At 39.5% G+C, this 19487-nt stretch overlaps 1 protein-coding gene across 2 annotated transcripts; it reads right to left on the reverse strand.

The window, feature by feature from the left end:
• Window positions 1-4573: 4573 nt before the first annotated feature.
• On the reverse strand, window positions 4574-17964 carry tm6sf2b (transmembrane 6 superfamily member 2b). 2 transcript variants are annotated; one of them, XM_046392935.1, is made up of 11 exons: window positions 16230-17964; window positions 15861-15988; window positions 13831-13934; window positions 11565-11662; window positions 11250-11353; window positions 10717-10799; window positions 10174-10298; window positions 8817-8918; window positions 8026-8118; window positions 5588-5707; window positions 4574-4923 (listed from the first exon to the last, which is right to left on the reverse strand). In XM_046392935.1, exons 2-11 carry the CDS (start codon window positions 15938-15940, stop codon window positions 4687-4689), a joined length of 1146 nt encoding a protein of 381 aa, XP_046248891.1. In that variant the 5' UTR covers window positions 15941-15988; window positions 16230-17964; the 3' UTR covers window positions 4574-4686. The 2 variants fall into 2 exon arrangements, with proteins under 2 accessions (XP_046248891.1, XP_046248892.1); XM_046392936.1 differs by lacking the exon at window positions 16230-17964 and having other exon boundaries at window positions 15861-16171.
• Window positions 17965-19487: the final 1523 nt, after the last annotated feature.

Genomic DNA, 19487 nt, shown 5'->3' on the forward strand with positions numbered 1-19487 from the left:
GGACATTATCACTCCACCACACTCAAATTTTTCCTGCCCGTCCGGTGGGGGAATTGAACCAACGACCTTCCGCTGACAAGCCGCTTCTCCAACCTCTAGGCCTCAGCTGCCCCCCAGGCTGCTGACTATATTAATTTTCTGTGCAGCCACTTGAGGTGCTGCACTGCTGTGTGGGATCAGTGTGAGAGGAATTTAGCAGAGTTTGAGACATCTGCCAGGCTGTCTCTGGGCAGAATAGTTGCTCCAGTTTAGGGACCTTGAAGCAGAAAAAATTATCCTCCTACATATCCATTACAATCTGAGAAATACAGTGCACTCATGGTAGCTTTCTTCCAATATTGCCATAGCACTGTGGATTTGTTTTAAGACCTGTTATGTTGGTGGTCATTTTCTCAAACAAAATGCATAACAAATGAACTTAGAAGAACCATAGGCCTGATATGTCTATCAGCAGTTATTCAGTGCGCTGGATTCTGAGGATTTAAAAAGCCAGTATACCAAACAAAATCAAGGAGAATTTACATGCATGAATGTCTATATTGTAAATGCATTTTGGAGTTCAGTTTTTCCCCTGGAGATACATAGTTAGAGTTAACTAAAAGCAGTGAATCAAGTGGTTCAGTGTTAAAAAGTTTACTTCCAGCTGATGTATGCAGAGCTTATCATTACACCATAAGACAGTTACATTCATGTGTGGCACTTAAACACGCTACCTGCAGAGAGTTTGAGCCAGAATGCCAAGAGGAGCACAGCAGACACTAACCTAACAACACTCATAGGCCTTCTGGGGAAAAAAGTTGCCATAGGTTGGCCCCTTTTGACACTACCACCATCTCTCTTTAGAGAATTTATGTATCATCCCGAAGTACAAGAATTTGTTTTGAATATGCACCATTTTGAGCATAAGATTAAAACTGGTTTCTATAAGTCAACCTCATGACTATAGACTACAGAGAACAGATACCACTCATTTATTAATGTGCACCCTAATGAGTAATGGCATGTCAAGCATTAGTACTTTAATTGAAGCTATGCCATGCATTCATTAAAACGTTAATTCAAAAGTCATTCGTTACAAGTGGTACCTCTTCCATCACTGCAGTGTGAATTGCTCAGTTGTATTTTTCAGAGCCAGAACCCCACAGCTCTCTGTTGTCGAATGCATAGCCATGCAGACATCTGCAGGAGAGATTCCCTGTGACTCCCATCATGGGATTGTAGAGCTGTTTGGAGTGTCCACATTTGATTTAAAGCCTCTGTCACACACACAGAACGCACTGCTAGCATGTGCGAGCAGGGCCGATGTCACTCTTCAGCGTGAAAAAGCTGCTGAGGGAAGAGTGAATTAAATGAGTCGGCCTCAGCACGACAAATAATTACTGATGAGTGGACCACTGCTATTGATGGGGTAGGGATGGAGAGAAGGGTTACACTACACTGCTGTTTTAAAACTCTTTATCTAACCATGTAAATAACCCCTTTTATCTCTGTCAAGAAAACACTGTGTTCATTTAAATGCCTGAGCTGTGTCTAAAGCATTATGATACTGAAAATGGTTTGGCAGATGCATTCAGCTTTAGTCAATGACATTGCATTGTATGCTCATTATGAGCTTTTAATTTTGTAGGGGAAAAAGTACTTTCTGTCTTGACGGTCTTTCTTCTCAGTGAATGCAGGAGAAACCTCTTGCACACAGTCTGCTGGTCATTTCATTCTGTTTGTTTGCAAGCAAAATTCATTTGGTGTCTTTGTATAAGACAATGACGAGAGCAGGCAGCAGACTATTTACTGGGCCACCCACACAGAGCGGGCACACAGCAGCATTGCTCAACAGAGGAGAAACAAAGAGGATCAAGGAATTTAAGTAGAGAAGAGATGAAATGCTGGCAATATGGGCACACAGGATCAGACAGAATGCAGAATGGCAGAGACATGTTTTGTTTTCCTACTTAAACCGAGAAAGAAAAGCTACCTTTTTAAAGCTGAGACAGACTGGCAGCAAACAGCAGCAGTTTTTGTTCTCCAGAGTGAGTGAGTGACAAGAGCTGCTGTTGAGGTATACATTACCTTCTACAGCACATGTTGGCGCATCTTTGGCACTCATCTCTGAGTAATGATCCGTGGCAGCTACAGTGGTGTTGAGTAAGATATAACATATTATGGATTTAACAAGTCCCCAAGCCTATTCAAACCCCCACAATGATGTCTGTTTCAAATGTGCGTAGGCCAACATGTGGGCATTTCCAAATATTACAGATATATAACACTCTGCAAGATATCTACAGCATAATAATTAGAAACCTCTTAATAAAGACTGTACCACACAAGACCAGAGGTTAAACTGTGGTGGATTTTGAAGGCACTGAATTACCTGGAATCCAAAACAATAAAGTTTTTTTTTTCTTAGCATAACAGGTGAGGCAAAGCTAAGAGGAGAAAGAAGGAGGTGTCAATCAACCCCAGTTTGTACACGTCCAAACGGTACTGAGGGGACATCTAATCGTGCAGTCACATGTGTGAGTGTGCAGCACCTTCAGTACTTGTATGCATCATATAATTATTTTTATTCAGATTTTAAAACCTTTAATGTCCTACTTAGTAACAATCCAAATGATCAGGAGATGAAGCGTATCTATGGGTTGCTGTCAAAGTCAGTATGCTCTTACTGATGTATAAATTAATTGTGCCAATCAGCCAGCAGTCAGTATGAAGCTGAAGCAATAAATCAGTTTGGAAGACAACATTACAGTATATTTCCTTACTTTGTAAATTAGCTGTTTAGCAGACAAATACATGTCTCACAGACAACATGTTCTTCCACTTTGAGCAGGCCTCAAGCTACACAGTTTGCTGGTCTTTCTAAATCTCTACTGCTTTCGTCTCCTCTCTGTCTCAACTACACACAGCCTGAAAAATAGACACCTTGTTATGTCATTCACTGGGCTGTACTCAAAGAGGAACATAAAGATTACAGTTTCTCAGATTTATTCACACTCCATCTGCCTTCACAAACTACGGCAAAGTAAATTGGCATGCGGTTCCCTGCTGGGTTGACTGTGCAGAGGATGCTTTGCAGCATTTTCATCAGCTCCTCTCAAGGCTGTTCATGTTGTTAAAGCTCCTCTGGCTTAGTCATACATATGACTGTAGGATTTTTTTTCTCTTGCATTCATTGCCATACTTCCTATGGCAGGTTGTATACTTTAAATATTTATTATGAAACTGTTACTAGTGGTTGCAATACAAAACACCGAGCAGGAACCTTAAACACAGCAACACACACTGTTATCTTTTATATTACTCATATTATTAGTCCTCTGTTCTGTGTTGATTTGCTTGCATGTTAAGCCGATTTGATATTTTATTGATCACGTCTCTCTTAAGGCGCAGCATGTTGTTTCACCTGTCAAAATGTAACCTTGTTTCATAGGTTCACAATGAAACAAGACTAAGCATGGTGGCCGAGAGATTTGCACGTTTTCTTACACTGAAGGGCACTGAGCTCTTTAGGCCACCGTGACTAAGGCCTTGTTCCGACTGCAGGCAAATCAGGTTAGTTTCTTCAGTCATATCTTTAGGACAGATTGCACACACTGTTATTTGCTAATGAGGCAGTCACTGCTATTTGATCGGATAAGATTTGTGTGTGCAGACATCACCAACCAATCTGCATGAAAGTAATCATGTACACTAGTGACACTGCTTTCTGACGCTGAAGCGTGAGAAAGAGATCCATCATCTCGCCAAGTGCCACAAATAATTTACTTCAGCGTCTGTCCACAGTCTGTTCTCTGTGCTGTCCTCCATACTGCTCTGCCACTCTGATGCACTTCCGTCACTATGGATTGTTCCTGTGTGTCATGTTGTGAGTGATACAAAAAACGCTTTGAAATCCAAAATGAGCACCTAAATAATCTGAACACATCTATAGAAATCTGCTCATAATTGGTATGAGCTGGCCCTCTGAACAAGGCCTGAGAGTCTATCAATTGCAGTATCATGGCAGTTCATCAAACATTCAAGAAATGTAATCAATGAGATTCATGTCCAAGTAACAAACTTAGTTTTTCTTACCATGTAACTGAAAACACAATCTTTCACTAACCTTAACCAAAAGTTTACATTTTGTGAGTGGTTGACAAACTGAAAATATCTTTTTCTAACCTTCACCAAAGTGGTTTTGTTGCTTTCCACCCTGACTGACCTCCTGTGATTTGCAGGCACAATGTTTGGTAGTTGTGTTGAGAGTAACGAAAAAAACATTCTTCTACATTCTATACTTCTCCATGTACACAAATTCTATAGATTATATTTTGTGTCTTTTTGACATACTGCCATGATACTACAATTTATACTGAGGCGCAATATGAAAAATCAGAGGATCGTGAAAATCATTAGCATTTATCCTCTTTGCACAACTGATATCTGTACTAAACTTAATGGAAATCCATGTTCAGACTTAAGCTAAAAATTTAAACTTCACAGTGGTACCAGAGGAATAATCTGAAAAATTAATCAAAGTGTTGCAAGCAAAGATTTAAATAACCACTAAATCCAAAAACGTTCAGCAAAATAATCTTGTATTATGGCATTTCGAAATATGGCATTTGAAATAAAACAGATTTTCATGAATCATCAAGCAATTAACTAGAACTAAAAGGGAAGACAAGGTTAAGGATTCTTTAATTATTTGTCTTTGTACTTGGTATCTTTCTCCTCGCTGTTTGGCAATCCTGTCTGCCCAGGAAAAGGAGCGATCTTCAAGAAGAAATAGGGGTTACTGTGAACCCGGAAGGCCACCAGGATGGGAGTGGCTGCATAAAGCAAGTTAGCTGCCAGCACAGACCAGAAAGCATCATTTGGAATACGAAACGAAGCTGTAGTACGAGGGTGGAGAGACCCCCCGATGTGGGCCCACTGGCACTGGAAAGAAGAAATCAGGAAAGAAAAAGAAATGAGGACATATATAAGATTGTTTCATCATACTTCCGCTATTGTTTGTTTTGTCCTGTTTTCACCCTGATGGCAGGTCAGTTGAAACCTGCTTATTTCCACAAACGCTCCTGAGGATTAACTTGGTGGGAGTGAGTTACCTTGAGTTTTTCTTCCATAGTAATTAGTCTACTGTTAAAATATACAGACAGTGATCCTAAAAGGGAAGAAGAGCCACCATACAGGAAATGCACAGTTTTAAGAAGCTTACAATCTGCAGCCTCTTACGAACAGGGAGCGAAGGCTTTAGTTAAGTGTTTCCTCTCGGTTCATGGTTCTAATCTTTTTTGTCAGATTAATATGAAAAAAGTGTCACCACTTTGCTTATTACAGAAAATATGCTTGAAAGAATAATTGTGGTCCGGGTAATTATTAGCAGGATGAGAGCTCACTACAAGGAATTTAATTGGCACGACACCTCTTTGTACTTAACTTAAACTGTCGATGAAAACTTTAATCAATCAGAGGCAGTAATTATCACAATGACTTAATGCAACACAACAAACTGCCTGAGCAACCCACTTCAGTATGCATCACCTGAAACTCAAACTTTGTATTCAGAGTCAGTTTCACTTGTTTGTTTTCATGGCGCTACCTGGATAACAGCTCCAGCGAAGAACATAGTCCAGTCTGACATCCATGTGCACCCAGGCTTGAGGAGCCCATACACAAATGCACCCAACAGAGGTAGTCCATAGAAGAACAAGTGCAGCATCTATAAAAAAAAAAACAAAAACAAATGTACCAACATTTTAGTTTAAAGTGGAAAGTATCTGATCTGAATGAACCTTTCCAACAGCTTTTCCTGCAAATTTGGAACCTTGATCTGAATTTGACAACATATGTAGATTATGGGGTTCTGCAGTTTCACACAGTAGGTGAGTTGTTTGCTGTGTATTACAGAGTATTCTCCAGTGAATATGAATTGTGGATCCTAAACATAGTGCAAAAAACTTTCCTCTCCATCACTGTCAGTCCATGTTGTTGTTGGGACCTGACCAACACTCCAGCAGACGATTAATACAGTGCATCCTCATTCTCCTCAGCCCTACACTGCACTTCACCTGCTCTCACCGAATACAGGAGAGGACTGCTTTGAATGTGGAAATAGAAACACTCTCAGAATAATTTGCTGAATTAAAGTTGCACTGCAAGTTTGGAAAAATACTTGAAAAATGCAACAAAAGTATGTAAAAGTTAACAAGTATTATCAATAAAAGGTAGGTAAGTATCAGCTAACAGTGAATCTTTTTATTGCCTTAATATAATCTCATCCTGAAGAGGTGCACCATTGCAATTTCCTTGGCTGATTTCCGAATTTTTTGTAAGAGTGGCATGCCAATTGACAGCACAAGCAAACAACAATCAACTTTGAAAGAAATAATTAAACTTTCTTAATTCCCCTCAAAATAAATAAAGCAACTGGAAAGAGCTTCAACTATCAGTTAACTGAAAATGAACAACTTTATCTGGCATTGTACTTTGCCAAACAAAAGCAGGTGGAGCAGATTTATATAACAAAACAAATGTAAGTTAAATCATTTTACAGTGTGCTCATACATTCGCCAGGGCTGATGTAATTTATCACATTTCTGAAGCCTCTATTCTAAACTATGGAGAACGGCTGATCACCCAGGCCCATGAAGTCCATCATTTTCCTCGTAATTGCTTTGGATTTTTCACTGCTCCCACCAAGGAAAGGAAACCACTGTTTACTTTAGTCTTACATGTATTACTGTATGTATTGCGAACTTTGTGTTTTCTTCACTCACGGTAAAAACCTGCATGCAGCTGTGACATTATTGCCTACGCAGCTGTCTGATGTGTGGCGTACATGGGCCGGCTTGGAATTGGAAACACAGGAGACTGACAGGCTGGTCTCTATGCTGAATGTAATATTTTATTCTGGAAGGTGACAACCAAATGCGAAGACAAACGTAACAGAGTATCAAGTCCAATGTTTCCCTCTCAAATGTGAAAAAATAAAATAAGATTTCACAAATTTAAATTCTGGAAAGTCTCAGTATCTCTACATTGTTCTGATGTGCAGCACTGAAGTATTTTGCTCAAATTTGCACCCTCAGCACAAATTACAACTTTCACACAAGGTTCATTATAGAAATCTTCTTGACCTTCAACTTAAACTATTTGGTGCATGAAAGCCAGCTACCCGCTTTAAAATCCTCAAATTACACCACTGAACAGGTTCTTTTTATTCTCGGTCTGAGGTCTAGATGAATTCTAATGAGTTCAGCCCAGAGCCTGAAAGACAGTTATATATTGCCCTTCAATCTTTTGTCGAAATGTCTTTTTAGCATTGCCACGGCAATCTGTTACATATCGTTCGTTATCATCAGTGAATATGGAGGTCAGCCGCTGCAGAAACAGCGTAACCCTGTGCAACAAACCAAACTCATTTCATTTACTCACAACCACACATACTTGTAAGTCGATGCAACGAACACAAACACACATTTGCAAAATTCACTAACCAAGACATACTTTCACATGCTGTGCACACACCCGCCTCCCACCCACTGAGATGTTGATGGGTGTCTTTGGGCGAGGGATTAGCTTATCAAGTTCTCAGCATGTGGTTCGTCTGCCTGATCAATGGCTTGCAATTGTGCTTGGACTGCAGCCCCAACAAGGTCTTTGGATAACCTATTGACAAAGCTGTGTACACTGAACAAAATACAACAAAACCCACAGCAGAGTAGGGTCAGCAGGAGAAAATAAAAGGAGCAGACCCATCACTAGTCACAGTAATAATCTGTTACCCATGTTACACATCTTTGTCTTTTCTAAGAGAGACAAAGATGTGCCGGCCCCTTGTTTATTGTTGCTGTAACGATGAAAAATGGTTCTGTAATCAGCTGTGAGCTAAAATAGTGGAAGTGATAAGGGCAAGTTTCCAGCACAGCAAGTCATATCCATGAAAGTAGAGGTCCATTACCTGTGTGGTTGGTTATTTAAAGCACGCTGCAGACACAGAAGCTGAGTATGGAGGCAGAAAGAGAAAAAAGCACTCACCATAACCCTAGGGTAGCCCACAGGATCCTTCAGGTATGGCTCATAGTGCCTCAGGTAGATAGAACAGGCTTCTAGTGGAGAGTCCAGAGCCACCTACAGAGGGTGGACAAAATAACAGTAACACCTCACAATATAATGCAACTCAATATGATAACATCACAAATCAGTGGCAAACACACTTAGTTGCTTTTTTGTTGAAAGTTAGATGAGGCGATTAATTCCAGTCTCATACCTGTCTGGCAAATATGAAGCTACAGCCATCAGCTGATTAGCTTAGCTTAGCATAAATACTGGAACATGACACTGTCCAAAAATCACAAAATCCACTTATTAAACTACAGCTATGTTGTATTAAACTATGATTTAATTGGTGAACTTTGTAATTCTTTGTAAGCACTTTTTACACTGAAAAAGAATCTTTCTAGCTCTTTCTCCTGTTTTCAGTCTTGCGTTAAGCTAAGTGAGCTAACCAGCTGCCATAACAGTAGTTATTAATCTTCCCCTGTTGGCAAGAAAGTGAATAAGAGTGTTTCCCAAAATGTTGAACTATACTTTTTCAACTAATGTTAAAATACACAGTTCATACATTGTTGTCCCATCCTCCATAGAAAATAAACACAAAATTCTTACATGGCTCAGTTGTATTGCTTGTTGAAACACAATAATACATACTGTTTAAATTCTCAACACCTTCTGTTGAGAGCAAGCATGAGCAAGCATGCAGGCTGTGGCTTTTAAAACTGCTATTACAGCCTTGCCTTAAACTCTGTGAGTAACATGTGTACACACACCAAGCCTCTGAGGATGGTGAAGGCCATGGCAGCTAACAGAAGCAACACCAGGATCAAATCCAAGGGACGCCAGATCAGTTTCATGCTCTGAGCGTGCTGGGCCTGTGGGAATATGTTAACATAATGTACAGTATAGAGCTGGTTAGTAAAGGTGGTGGTTTCATAGAATACTTTCATCAACACTTTAATGAGCGCTGTGTTCTATCAAGTGAAATAAATGAATGTGACGATGACACTACTCTTTCCAGGTTTTCATTGCCTTCAAATCTGCACTAAGGGAGGTGATTTTTAACAGACTTTTTTGGCCACCTGAGACAACAGGAAACAATCTGTAAACACAATATTTACACATTATAATTGTTTAAGTATGGCAAACATTATATTTACACAGTCAGTAAAGCTGGAATATTACGGTAGCTTTCATTTGTAATCATGTTCATGTCCACCTGGTGAATTCAAGTCCAATATTCAACCTTGTTTTAACTCTGTTTTGTTCTCCATCAACTCCTGTATTTTTGGCTCTAGCTGCTAAATGCTTGATTACTTTCACTATCTAATCACCAACTTTGCCTGTCTACCATTTTGTGTTGGGTGGATAGCACAGTCAGCTCATCAGAGATTCAAAAAAGCTGGCAGCCACTGCCAAAACTGACAATGATTAAAGTGAAAACAGTGAAGTTATGTGCCAGTAAACCAAATCAGTGAGCAGAAAGAGACTAAAATGCTCTGTGTAGCTGAGCTGTGTACCTGCGCTATGCAGAGTTGGGTGGTAATTCTTTCTGTAGCTAAGCAGTCATGTGATCCATTGTTAACATACAGTATAAGTACTGATTATAGTTGCTAAATCCAAGACATGTCTAAGACCAAGCTATCATGAGTTTGATTCAAGGCTGCAGGAGGTTGAGGGCTCAATTGAGACCTTTCTCCCAAGACTAAGGATGGAACAAATGCCCATTTGAAATAATCTTGATCCTGTACAATGCCAGATAAAGTCGGCTATTGTATGTTATACACGTAAGACTGACTCATGATGGAAAAAGGAGGTGGTGAACAAGCTGTAATCACTGAAATGCTGAAATGCGTACTTAAATTCGTTCTACTTGCTAACCAACTTTGATGATCCTCCAGATTCAGGAGAGTATGTCACAGTTCCTATTATCATACTTTGTACACCACTGAAAATTACAGCATCTCATGAATATAAATGATTTTAATTGGCTGCCCTTTTTCATGGCCTGCATCATATTCAACAAGAATGCACAGTATTATACCCTGATTAAATACATTCCATAGACACTACTTCACTAAACCTCTCCAAATTCATATCAAGGTCAAACCACTTCTGTTTTAGGCTTACATTGTATCCACCGATCAATGGTCTGTCCTTAGGCTTAGTGAATAACGTGATAGCTCCCCATACAGGCATCAGAAGGAAGAGAAAGTTGAGCCAGAAGGCTGGTTGGATCTCTGATCCATATTTCCCTGTTATAAAGAAAAGAAAGAGAATTTTAGCAGTTTGTACATCCATACACACACACATAAACATCTCAATGTAAAGTGATAATTAAGCTTCCAGATAAAACCTCCATAGGGCACTTCAGGCAAAGGCATACAGTACAGTGTGTCTATAATAACACAACAGAGAGAACAACACATGCCTGCAGACGAGTTTGATCTTGTGACACTTATGTATGCAGTTTGAAATACCAACAACAGATGCTTTAAGTCTGTTTTCTGCTTTGTTCTGTGAGTTGTGATGGCAGGCAAGGCATGGGGCTTGTGTCTATTTTGTTAGCAGGCCGAACTGTGACACTGATGGGACACGGCACTGCAGATGTTCACTTGATTAAAGCTTTGTCATCACGGGACTGGTAGAGGGGGAATAGAAGATGAGGCTCACCTGTCACTATCCCAGCAATAAACACACTCATGTTGGCACACAGAGAGCCTGCCCAGAACAAACCTAAGGTACGGTAGGCTTTCCTGGAAGAGAAACCAAAACACAAGAGTGGTTATACTGTTGTAGAGATAGCAGGTAAGATTGAGGGGAAACCACATTTGATAAAGTCAGTCACAATTCATTATAATTGTAGGACTATAACTCACACATCTATCGTACAAATCTTGTATGATGCAAAGCTCTGCACAATTTCTCCTGTCTGAGATTGTTTAAAAAAGGAATTCATTTCCATGATAGTACCTGGCCCAAAGCAGTGCTCGCTGTGAACCCTTGATCTCACTGACAGCACTTTATGACAACCTCACTGTAGAGGATCCTCTGTGAATACTACTTTATTCAGGCCATTATCCAGAGTTTATGTGATAAATGCACTTAGTGTTAGACAGATCTCAGTATCTTCATTTAAGACAGGTATTTTGTGATGGGAAGCAAGATAAATGAGTTTGGTGTGACTTGATTTGATCATCACCCACCTGTCTGTTATCCTGCTGATCATCACCAGGTACATGATAAAGTGTGCTATCCCATCCCAGTAACACATCATGATAGCATAGGCTGTTCCCAGATAGGGCTCTCCCTAAAACACAGGCATTACATAGTGTTCTAACGACAGACAGCAGGTTAAAAATGGAGCGCTCTGTGCTTTGATTTAATTTTTGTTTAATCATCTTCACTGTTGCTTGTATAATCTTTCAAAAGTGTTTTAAGTCAAAGCACAGATATTGTTCTCATTGTATACCAGGCACAATTTATCATCATCATTTCAGGTATGAGAATAATAAACCTACTGTCTTTTGGTAGAATTCCATAAAGCCGGAGATAATGCCATCATACTCCAAAGCGCTTGTCAGGTCAATCACACAAGTAAAGGAAAATTCAGCAAAAACTGCAAAGGCAGATAAAACACAGGGAAATAAAAACATCTATCTGATACTGAACATGACAAAAATGCCTCACGTTAAAAGTCAGTTGAACAGCTTTGACTAAACGATCAGAAGCCACTGTGCATAAGCAACATACTTTGAAAGCACAAACATATGCAGCAAATTAGCAAAGAATAGCACAGAACCTCATGTATCCTGAATGTCTTACTAACTCCCAGTGTTTTCCAAGCTTTTTATTTTGCTATTTTTGAGTTCAAAATATTTTCATCAGCTGGATAGCCATTGATTTATGGGACAGCATGGGGAGAAAATGAAGTCTAGAGCAGTGAGATGGGGTGGAGGCATATTGATATTGAGTCCATTGTGAACAGTCTTCATCTGTCCTCAGGTGTAAAACCCAGCAGAACTGAAATGTCCTTGTCCACCCGTCAATATTTTGAGTGTGGAGCGGCATAAACACATGAGTGCCATATGAGTCTTAATAATACCCTTCACTAAAGGACCCTGACAATATTTCTTACAGACTCTTTCATCAAAGCTTCTACTCCTTTGTGCTTTCTGTAACAAATTTTGAGGGCTGAAATTTTTACTTCACATGTGTCACCACAGAACAAGTGTGCACAGAACTCCTTTTCCAGACTCAAATGGCTGTTACAATCTTACCCTGTGACAAGGGTGTTATTGTGGGTGCCAGAAGGTCAGGTCTGTGCATCACCAAAGCAATTTGTGAACAAAACACTGGACCACAACACATGCTTACTAAAACATTGGCTTGCAAGAGACTTTCAGCAGATGATCACAGGAAACGTCAAGCAGCTCGAACCTTAACAAGCTACTGTCAGTGCACAGTACAGCATGAAATGACTGGAAAAATGTTGCCTGCTATGGCAGACTCAGCATGTGGGGTAAAACATATGAAGGAATACACCTTTTCTACACAACTGTACATACCCACTGAGGAGGTGTGACACACAGGAACATTCAATATGCATACACGAACTCCACTGTTAGCTGTAGACGGACAGTATACCAGTATTATCAAATACAACTGAAATGAACAGAGACTGAGAAAAAGGAGCATCCACACATAAATGTTGGAGACATCTGCATCAGTGATTTACAGATGGAGCGTGTTCATAGGGAACAACTGTAAAAGCCATAACAATGATTTACCATCTGGACTTTGCAAAGTATCATTATAAAGTGAATCACAATGTGTTGTGACCCAGGCATCTCTCTGCAGATATCCTGGCTTAAAGCAGCTGTATCACATCCTTCCTATCTGTCCTTCACACACCCGTTGAACACAAAGGCACATATTACATGCACACACACACACACACATTTTGTCTCTCTTGTGCGCCGGTGTCTCTGTAATCCTCAGCACAACCAGGTTTATCTCTCACATCTAACAGGTGAGATAGCAGGGGGGATTATGGCTCTCTGTCACTGAGGAAGGGCCTGCAACAGCTTTGCCCTCATTGTTGTGGTTCTCCTACACAACACTGGCCTTGGGCACCAACTACTAACATATCACCTGTATTTTTTGTCCCGCTAGCGTAGCCCCTGGCATCAGCTTCAGGAATGTGTGTGCAGAGACACCCTCAGTTAGAAATCGAGAACACTTCTGACCAATAGTTGTACATGTAACAAGTTACAATATGGTACAAATCACTGCAGAAAAGCTTAATTAAAGGTGTGTAAAAGGTGCAGAAGCTGCTACACCACCAAACTGAACACAAAAGTCCTCATGACATGACTCATTCAGAGCAAGGCAGTAATGGAGTTTGAATGGTCTTCAAACATGAGCAGTGACTGTGAAGTGATTTTTTTTCAAGGTCAATCAAGGATTCAAGTCTCAAATGAATAGCTCAAATACAAGTGCTGTGAAGGTCCTTAGCCTGGAGAGGGTTAGGGTCAGTCATGCTTCAGAAAAGTCTGGCTAAGCTTTGCTCTGAGCCTGATCAGTCAGTCTAAGAAGCTTTCGACATATCAGGTGAAATCACATTCAACACTGTTCATGTTTTCATTCTGACACAGTGTGTTGCAAGCGAAAGTTCTGGAAACCCTTTAGTGGGAGTTGGAGTCAGCTCCAGCACAATGTATTGATTGACCTCAGTGTGTTTGGAAATCAAGTGAGTTGGGAAAGGCACATAGTTGTGTTATTTACCAAAGAATAAGGCGTCTTTAGGTGGGTTGCCACGAGTGATGAGGAAGTAAAACAGAAAAACAATCACCAACACAGCAACACCAATCTCCAAGATCACATAGGGCCTGTGAAAGATGAGAAATTCAACTGTTAATAAAATAACAACACATTGTCCGTTTAGCACAATCTCAGGGCTGACACGGCGCTTTCTGATTTTCTGCTTCATTCTCTTCACTAATTAGTTTCTCCCATGGAAGTTGTTTCTGCAGTGCTAAATTAGGAAATGGTGATGAATGGGAAGTCAGCGAGAATGACAATCATGCAGGACACCACAGTTAACACTGTGAGAAATAATGCAGATGCGTGAGGGGAAATCTGTGTGGTAGATGCACACGCAGAGAACAATCACTGTGCTGGTGTGGTAGTTTGTGTGTGCAGAAAGGCCTGGTGAAGTGGCAGTTTCATGTGGAATTTACCCTCGTGACATCCAGCCATCTCTGGCTGCTTTTACATAGCAGCCTCATATATGATGTTAGAGCTTTTGACAATATATTGCTGAGTTTGAAGTGTCACTCTGTCCTGACATGAAAATTCTGATTCTATGTTGCTGGCATTAATCCGATAAAAGCAAAATTATGCCTTTTTGTCACTGTATTATATGCTATTCTGTGCATATAATTTGTTTCATATAGACATTATTTTTAAAAACAAGGAGTCCAGTGTTTTTTTAAGACAAACAGAATGATGTATTAAACCATATTTTATACTTCTAAAATACATTAATATACAGCAACTTCTCCTTGTTAAACCGTATATCTGCAATATCCCACAACTCTTACTGCTGTGGTCTTATGCCCACCAGTGGCTTAAAAGGACAGCTTTACAAAAGCATAATCAATCATAGACAGAGGTGTGGGAAGCAGCAAGCTAAGGCCATGTTAGTTCAGCGCTGCCTTCCATGTTTACTGGTCAAAGGTACTGATGCTTTACACTGGAAAAGATTAATGTGTGCGAGATATCTCCTAATAAATAACATTACATCCTTGGAAAACTCAAAATGTGTGCTCAGAAGAAAAACAAATGCTGTGAGGGCAAAGGGAAGCTCCCTTGCTGCCTTTCGAATTCAACAGTGCAGGAAGATTTATGCACACAATACTGTTTGTTTGCAGAGTGGGAGAGCACAAGGCATATTGTATGTCAAGAGCAATTTATCAAACTCTTCTGTGTAGTCTGTATTGATTGTCAGTGTCCACACAATCAAAAAAGAACCAGCAGAGATATTCACACAGGAGGAGTATAACAGGCTGTCGGAAATGAGAAATATCTTGTGGTAAAAAGTATGAAGGAGGGGTGGAACATCTATTTTATCACTAGCTCTGTTTATTCAGCCTATGGTGTTGCAGTATGCAATTATCAACTGCAGATAATACTATAAAGGCACTATACCAATAAACAGACAAAACAGATAAGACTTGAATAATAAAATGATCCCCTGTAGCTCAGAAAAGTAATTATCTCCAACATCATATCAGATTATTTCCACAAACTCTCCTCTCACTGCCTTCTTTTTCCTCCCTATTTTTCCTCCCCACTTTGCCCTAAGAAATGTCAGGTTGAATCATTTAAAGAGTTTAGACACAATTGGAAAATACACTCTGAAAATCACGGAATTAGTAGTGCTCAATGCGGTCAAGGCTTGGTGAAGCTGACATGGTCTAATACAGACAGAGGTATAAATTGAGATTTAAGCTTAGAGTGTGCTCTAGTGGTGGTGAAGTATAATGTCTGCTATTCCAGCATACAGGAAGGATCACTTGTGCTATAATATATTTACATGAACTTGTACTCTTATTATAACTTTAACAGTTTTGACTGTATAAGAATATACAATAACGTTAGTATATCAATTAATTGCATGTGTTGTGGTTGTATAAGTTATTAATGTAGATCTATAACAGTAATTTACAGCGTTTTCCCCCAAATCAGAAAAGTTTGGATCTATGCTGTCCAGAAACAGAAATTAAGACATAAGAGGTCAGTAAATTACTCACTCTTGAAACTCAGGAATGGTGTTCATGGCATAAAGAATACCAAGAGCAGTAAATGAAAACAGAAAGACTAAGGTCTCCATCTCTTCAAATGCTGGTCTTTTCCCCTCCCTACAGAATCCACAGGATTGCTGGAAATCAAATACACTTATCAGGTTTTAAGTCAATAAAATGTAATCGAGCAATAGCAACACCAATATTTGATCAAACTGATATTCAGATTATGTCAAGACATCAATATATTTATGAGAACTGGGACAGATGAAAGAAATCTTTTGAAGTTAAATTAAATTATATGAATGTCATGAAATAAAATTCCAAATGAGAGCTGCAATTTTGAATAAAATGGAAAGAAGCTGAGCGGGCTCTTACCGTCTGGCTACCCTTTTGGTGGATTAATCAAATTACAGCTGGTCTGAGGCACGCATGGCCTTTACTGGGAAAACAATGAAGTGGAGACAAAGAAGCTTTTGGGGGAAAAGTTATGCAATTTGGTTTTGTCAGAGATTTACATAAATCGTATTAGAGAATAGGCCTACATTCCTCTTTATACAGCAATGCAATTTTAAGTTACTCTTATGAAATGAGTGTATTGTGTGTTGTTTATAGTATACTCACAAATACTAACAATGTGTATGAAATGGATGGATGTGACTACAATATTATCTTTATGGGCAGTGCCAAAGGTGAAACGGAAACCAAGGCATAATCCCCTCTATACACACACACACCTAACTCCTGACTACCACACACACAATATTCTTATGCTTTGACAGCCAATCACTCACCAGTGTTCAAAATACTAATTGCTGTGGTTGTTCAACAGCTGTGGGTAGGTATAATCAATGTCAGACAATATTTCTGTGATACTTTCAAATTTATTAAAAAGTGTAATAAGACTATGTGACTGTTGATTGTGATAGTTTTTGCAAAGTTTAAAGAAAATTAGAATTTTATGATTATATATTATGAATTGTTAAAAGAAGAGAGACAAGAAAAGGATAAGAAAGGTAGAAGAAAAGCAGAAGAGAAGGGAAGACCACAGGAGGAGAGAGGGCTACATATAAATATAAATATATGAAAATGTCAATCTATTAAAAGAGATTTTGATAGGTCCAGAAAAGCTCAACAAATGCAGAGGGGTTTACTATACCATCATTCAAACTGACCAACAGTTTGAGTTTTGCTTCTCTCCTGAGGAAGTCTTTGACATGCATCAGGCTTGTCCTCTGAAATACGTGTGCATGTACAGAGTATCTGTCTATCTATCTATCTATCTATCTATCTATCTATCTATCTATCTATCTATCTATCTATCTATCTCATTTACAGGAGCTAACCTGCTTTCTGTCAGGAACACAGTTAAAGCAAACCACTCTGGCTCTGACATAAGAAGTAAGACAATTCTGTGGACCTTCCTCATTTATGATCAAAATTGCTCAAGCAGCCAAGACTACAAACCTCGTGTATGTAGTATTATTCCAGTAGGGGGCGCCAAATTCAAACTGAAAAAGCAGATTAGTGGAATTACAGTCCTTTGGAGACAAAACATTATATATGCTTTTTATTTAAAATATTATCAGAATTGTCTCATTGTGCTAAGAACTGGTACATCCCAGGTATCTGCTGTTATTGTGGGTGTTGTGGTCTGTTACAGTGAAGCTGTGAAAGCTCAAGCGCAATGCTGGTCTTAACTGATATTGTCCTCAATGATGGCTTATAAAAGTGTAATCAAAATGTGCCAGGATGTATGTAACAATATCAGACGGGGAAAACAAAATCACAATGCTGCCAGTATTTTTCATGGCACACACACGCACTCACAGACACAGACACACACAAACACACACCACTTTACTTCCCACCATCCTCCTTTGTTGGGAAAAGGGGGGACTGCTATACCAGGAAAGCAGTGGCAGTTTGTGTTTGCTGGAAACAACTGGAGCTCTTCCAGCATTGTCGTTCAATAACGTGAAATGGACAGATGGATGCCAAAATGGGACAGCAACCTACAGGAGGAAGATGAACATGTACTCCACTTAGCATCTAAAATGAAATACAGTTTGTGCAATAGTTATCTGTTTGGATGTGGACCAGGTGATTTGAATGAAATACCATGTATGAAACAGTAACAAAGCTTATTTGTTTTCAGTTGGACTGGGAATCATAAAACCAAAAAATACATAAAAATAGGATATGCATATGCAGCCGTGGCCTAGAGGTTGGAGAGGCGGCTTGTGATCGGAGGGTCACCGGTTTGATTCCCCCACTGGACGGGCAGGAAAAATTTGGGTGTGGTGGAGTGATTAATGCAATAAAAATGCCCCCCCCCTTCATTAGCTGGCTGATGTGGCCTTGAGCAAGGCACTTAACCCCCTAATATGCTCCCCGGGCGCTTGATGCTGCCCACTGCACCTGTGTGTGTTTCACTGCATGTAATTTGCCGGGTGTTGCATGTGTGTGTTCAACTAAGGATGGGATAAATGCAGTAGTAAAATTCAGTATGTGTGTATGTAAAAATATATATATACTGCCAATAAAAGTTGATTCTTCTTCGAAGATTCTTCCTCTTAATTTATTTTTATCTGTTGATGATGCAGATGTGCAATGCATTTTCTTTGAAGTTATCTCTGATTTTACCTAGTGAGCACTTTTTTTTTACATTAGTTGGTCATTAGCTTTGATTATTATCTATGGTTAGCAGTGGGCTGACAATAATAGTTAATAATAGTTAATAACAGCACCAACCTAAATTTAGGCCCTTGGCCTCCTCCATCTCCGTGTGGTATGCTGGGGCCACTGCCAGGGACAAGCACAGACTGCAGCGTGCTGTGCGCTCTGCTGAGAAGGTGATCGGCTGCAGCCTTCCATCTCTCCAAGACCTGTACACCTCCAGGACTCTGAGGCGTGCAGGTCGGATCACAGCTGACCCTTCTCACCCTGGACATGGACTCTTTGTAAATCTCCCTTCAGGCAGGAGGCTACGGTCCATTCGTACCAAAACCTCACGCCACAAGTTCAGTTTCTTCCCCTGTGCTGTTAGACTGTTGAACGCCAACTGACTAACATGCTGCCCTGCACCTTAGCAATTGATTTTGCTCATTCACTGTCCACCTGCTGTTCATTTGCACTGTGTACCTCACCCACTTGCACTATACTCCACCCTGCACTACCTTACTTTGAACTACCTCCAGTAAAGTATTTATTTCACTTATTTTATTTTGTGTTACCTTATTCTATTTTATTTTTATTATTTTTTATTATTTTTTAATTTTTTATTTTATTTTATTCTTCAATTATATGTTACTGTTATGTTCTATGTATGCACCAATCACCAAGACAAATTCCTAGTAATGTGAAACCTCTTCACTTACATGGCAATAAAGTCTTTTCTGATTCTGATTTCTGATTCTTAAAGTGAGAGAGAGAACAACTGGAGAACCCTGCTAGTCTAAATATGATTTTAAAAGAAATTATATAATAATTAATGAATGAAATTAAGGTTTTCATCCATCTTAAAAAATTTAGTAACAAATTATCTTTTCACCTTGCTTTCTTTGTTTTCACCACTAAAATCAGTGGAAAAGCTGTCTGAGAATCTGAGGTTATCCTATTTTAGAGATTTTTATA

This window comes from Scatophagus argus, chromosome 6 (assembly GCF_020382885.2).
Source record: "Scatophagus argus isolate fScaArg1 chromosome 6, fScaArg1.pri, whole genome shotgun sequence".
Lineage (NCBI taxonomy): Eukaryota > Metazoa > Chordata > Actinopteri > Scatophagidae > Scatophagus > Scatophagus argus.

Coding starts and splice junctions, on each gene's coding strand:
- tm6sf2b (XM_046392935.1), bottom strand. CDS start 15,940: ATGGAGACCTTAGTCTTTCTGTTTTCATTTACTGCTCTTGGTATTCTT. Junction 11,354..11,564: donor TGGAATTCTACCAAAAGACA/GTAGGTTTATTA, acceptor CCTGTGTTTTAG/GGAGAGCCCTATCTGGGAAC. Junction 8,919..10,173: donor CATTGATCGGTGGATACAAT/GTAAGCCTAAAA, acceptor ATATTCCCACAG/GCCCAGCACGCTCAGAGCAT.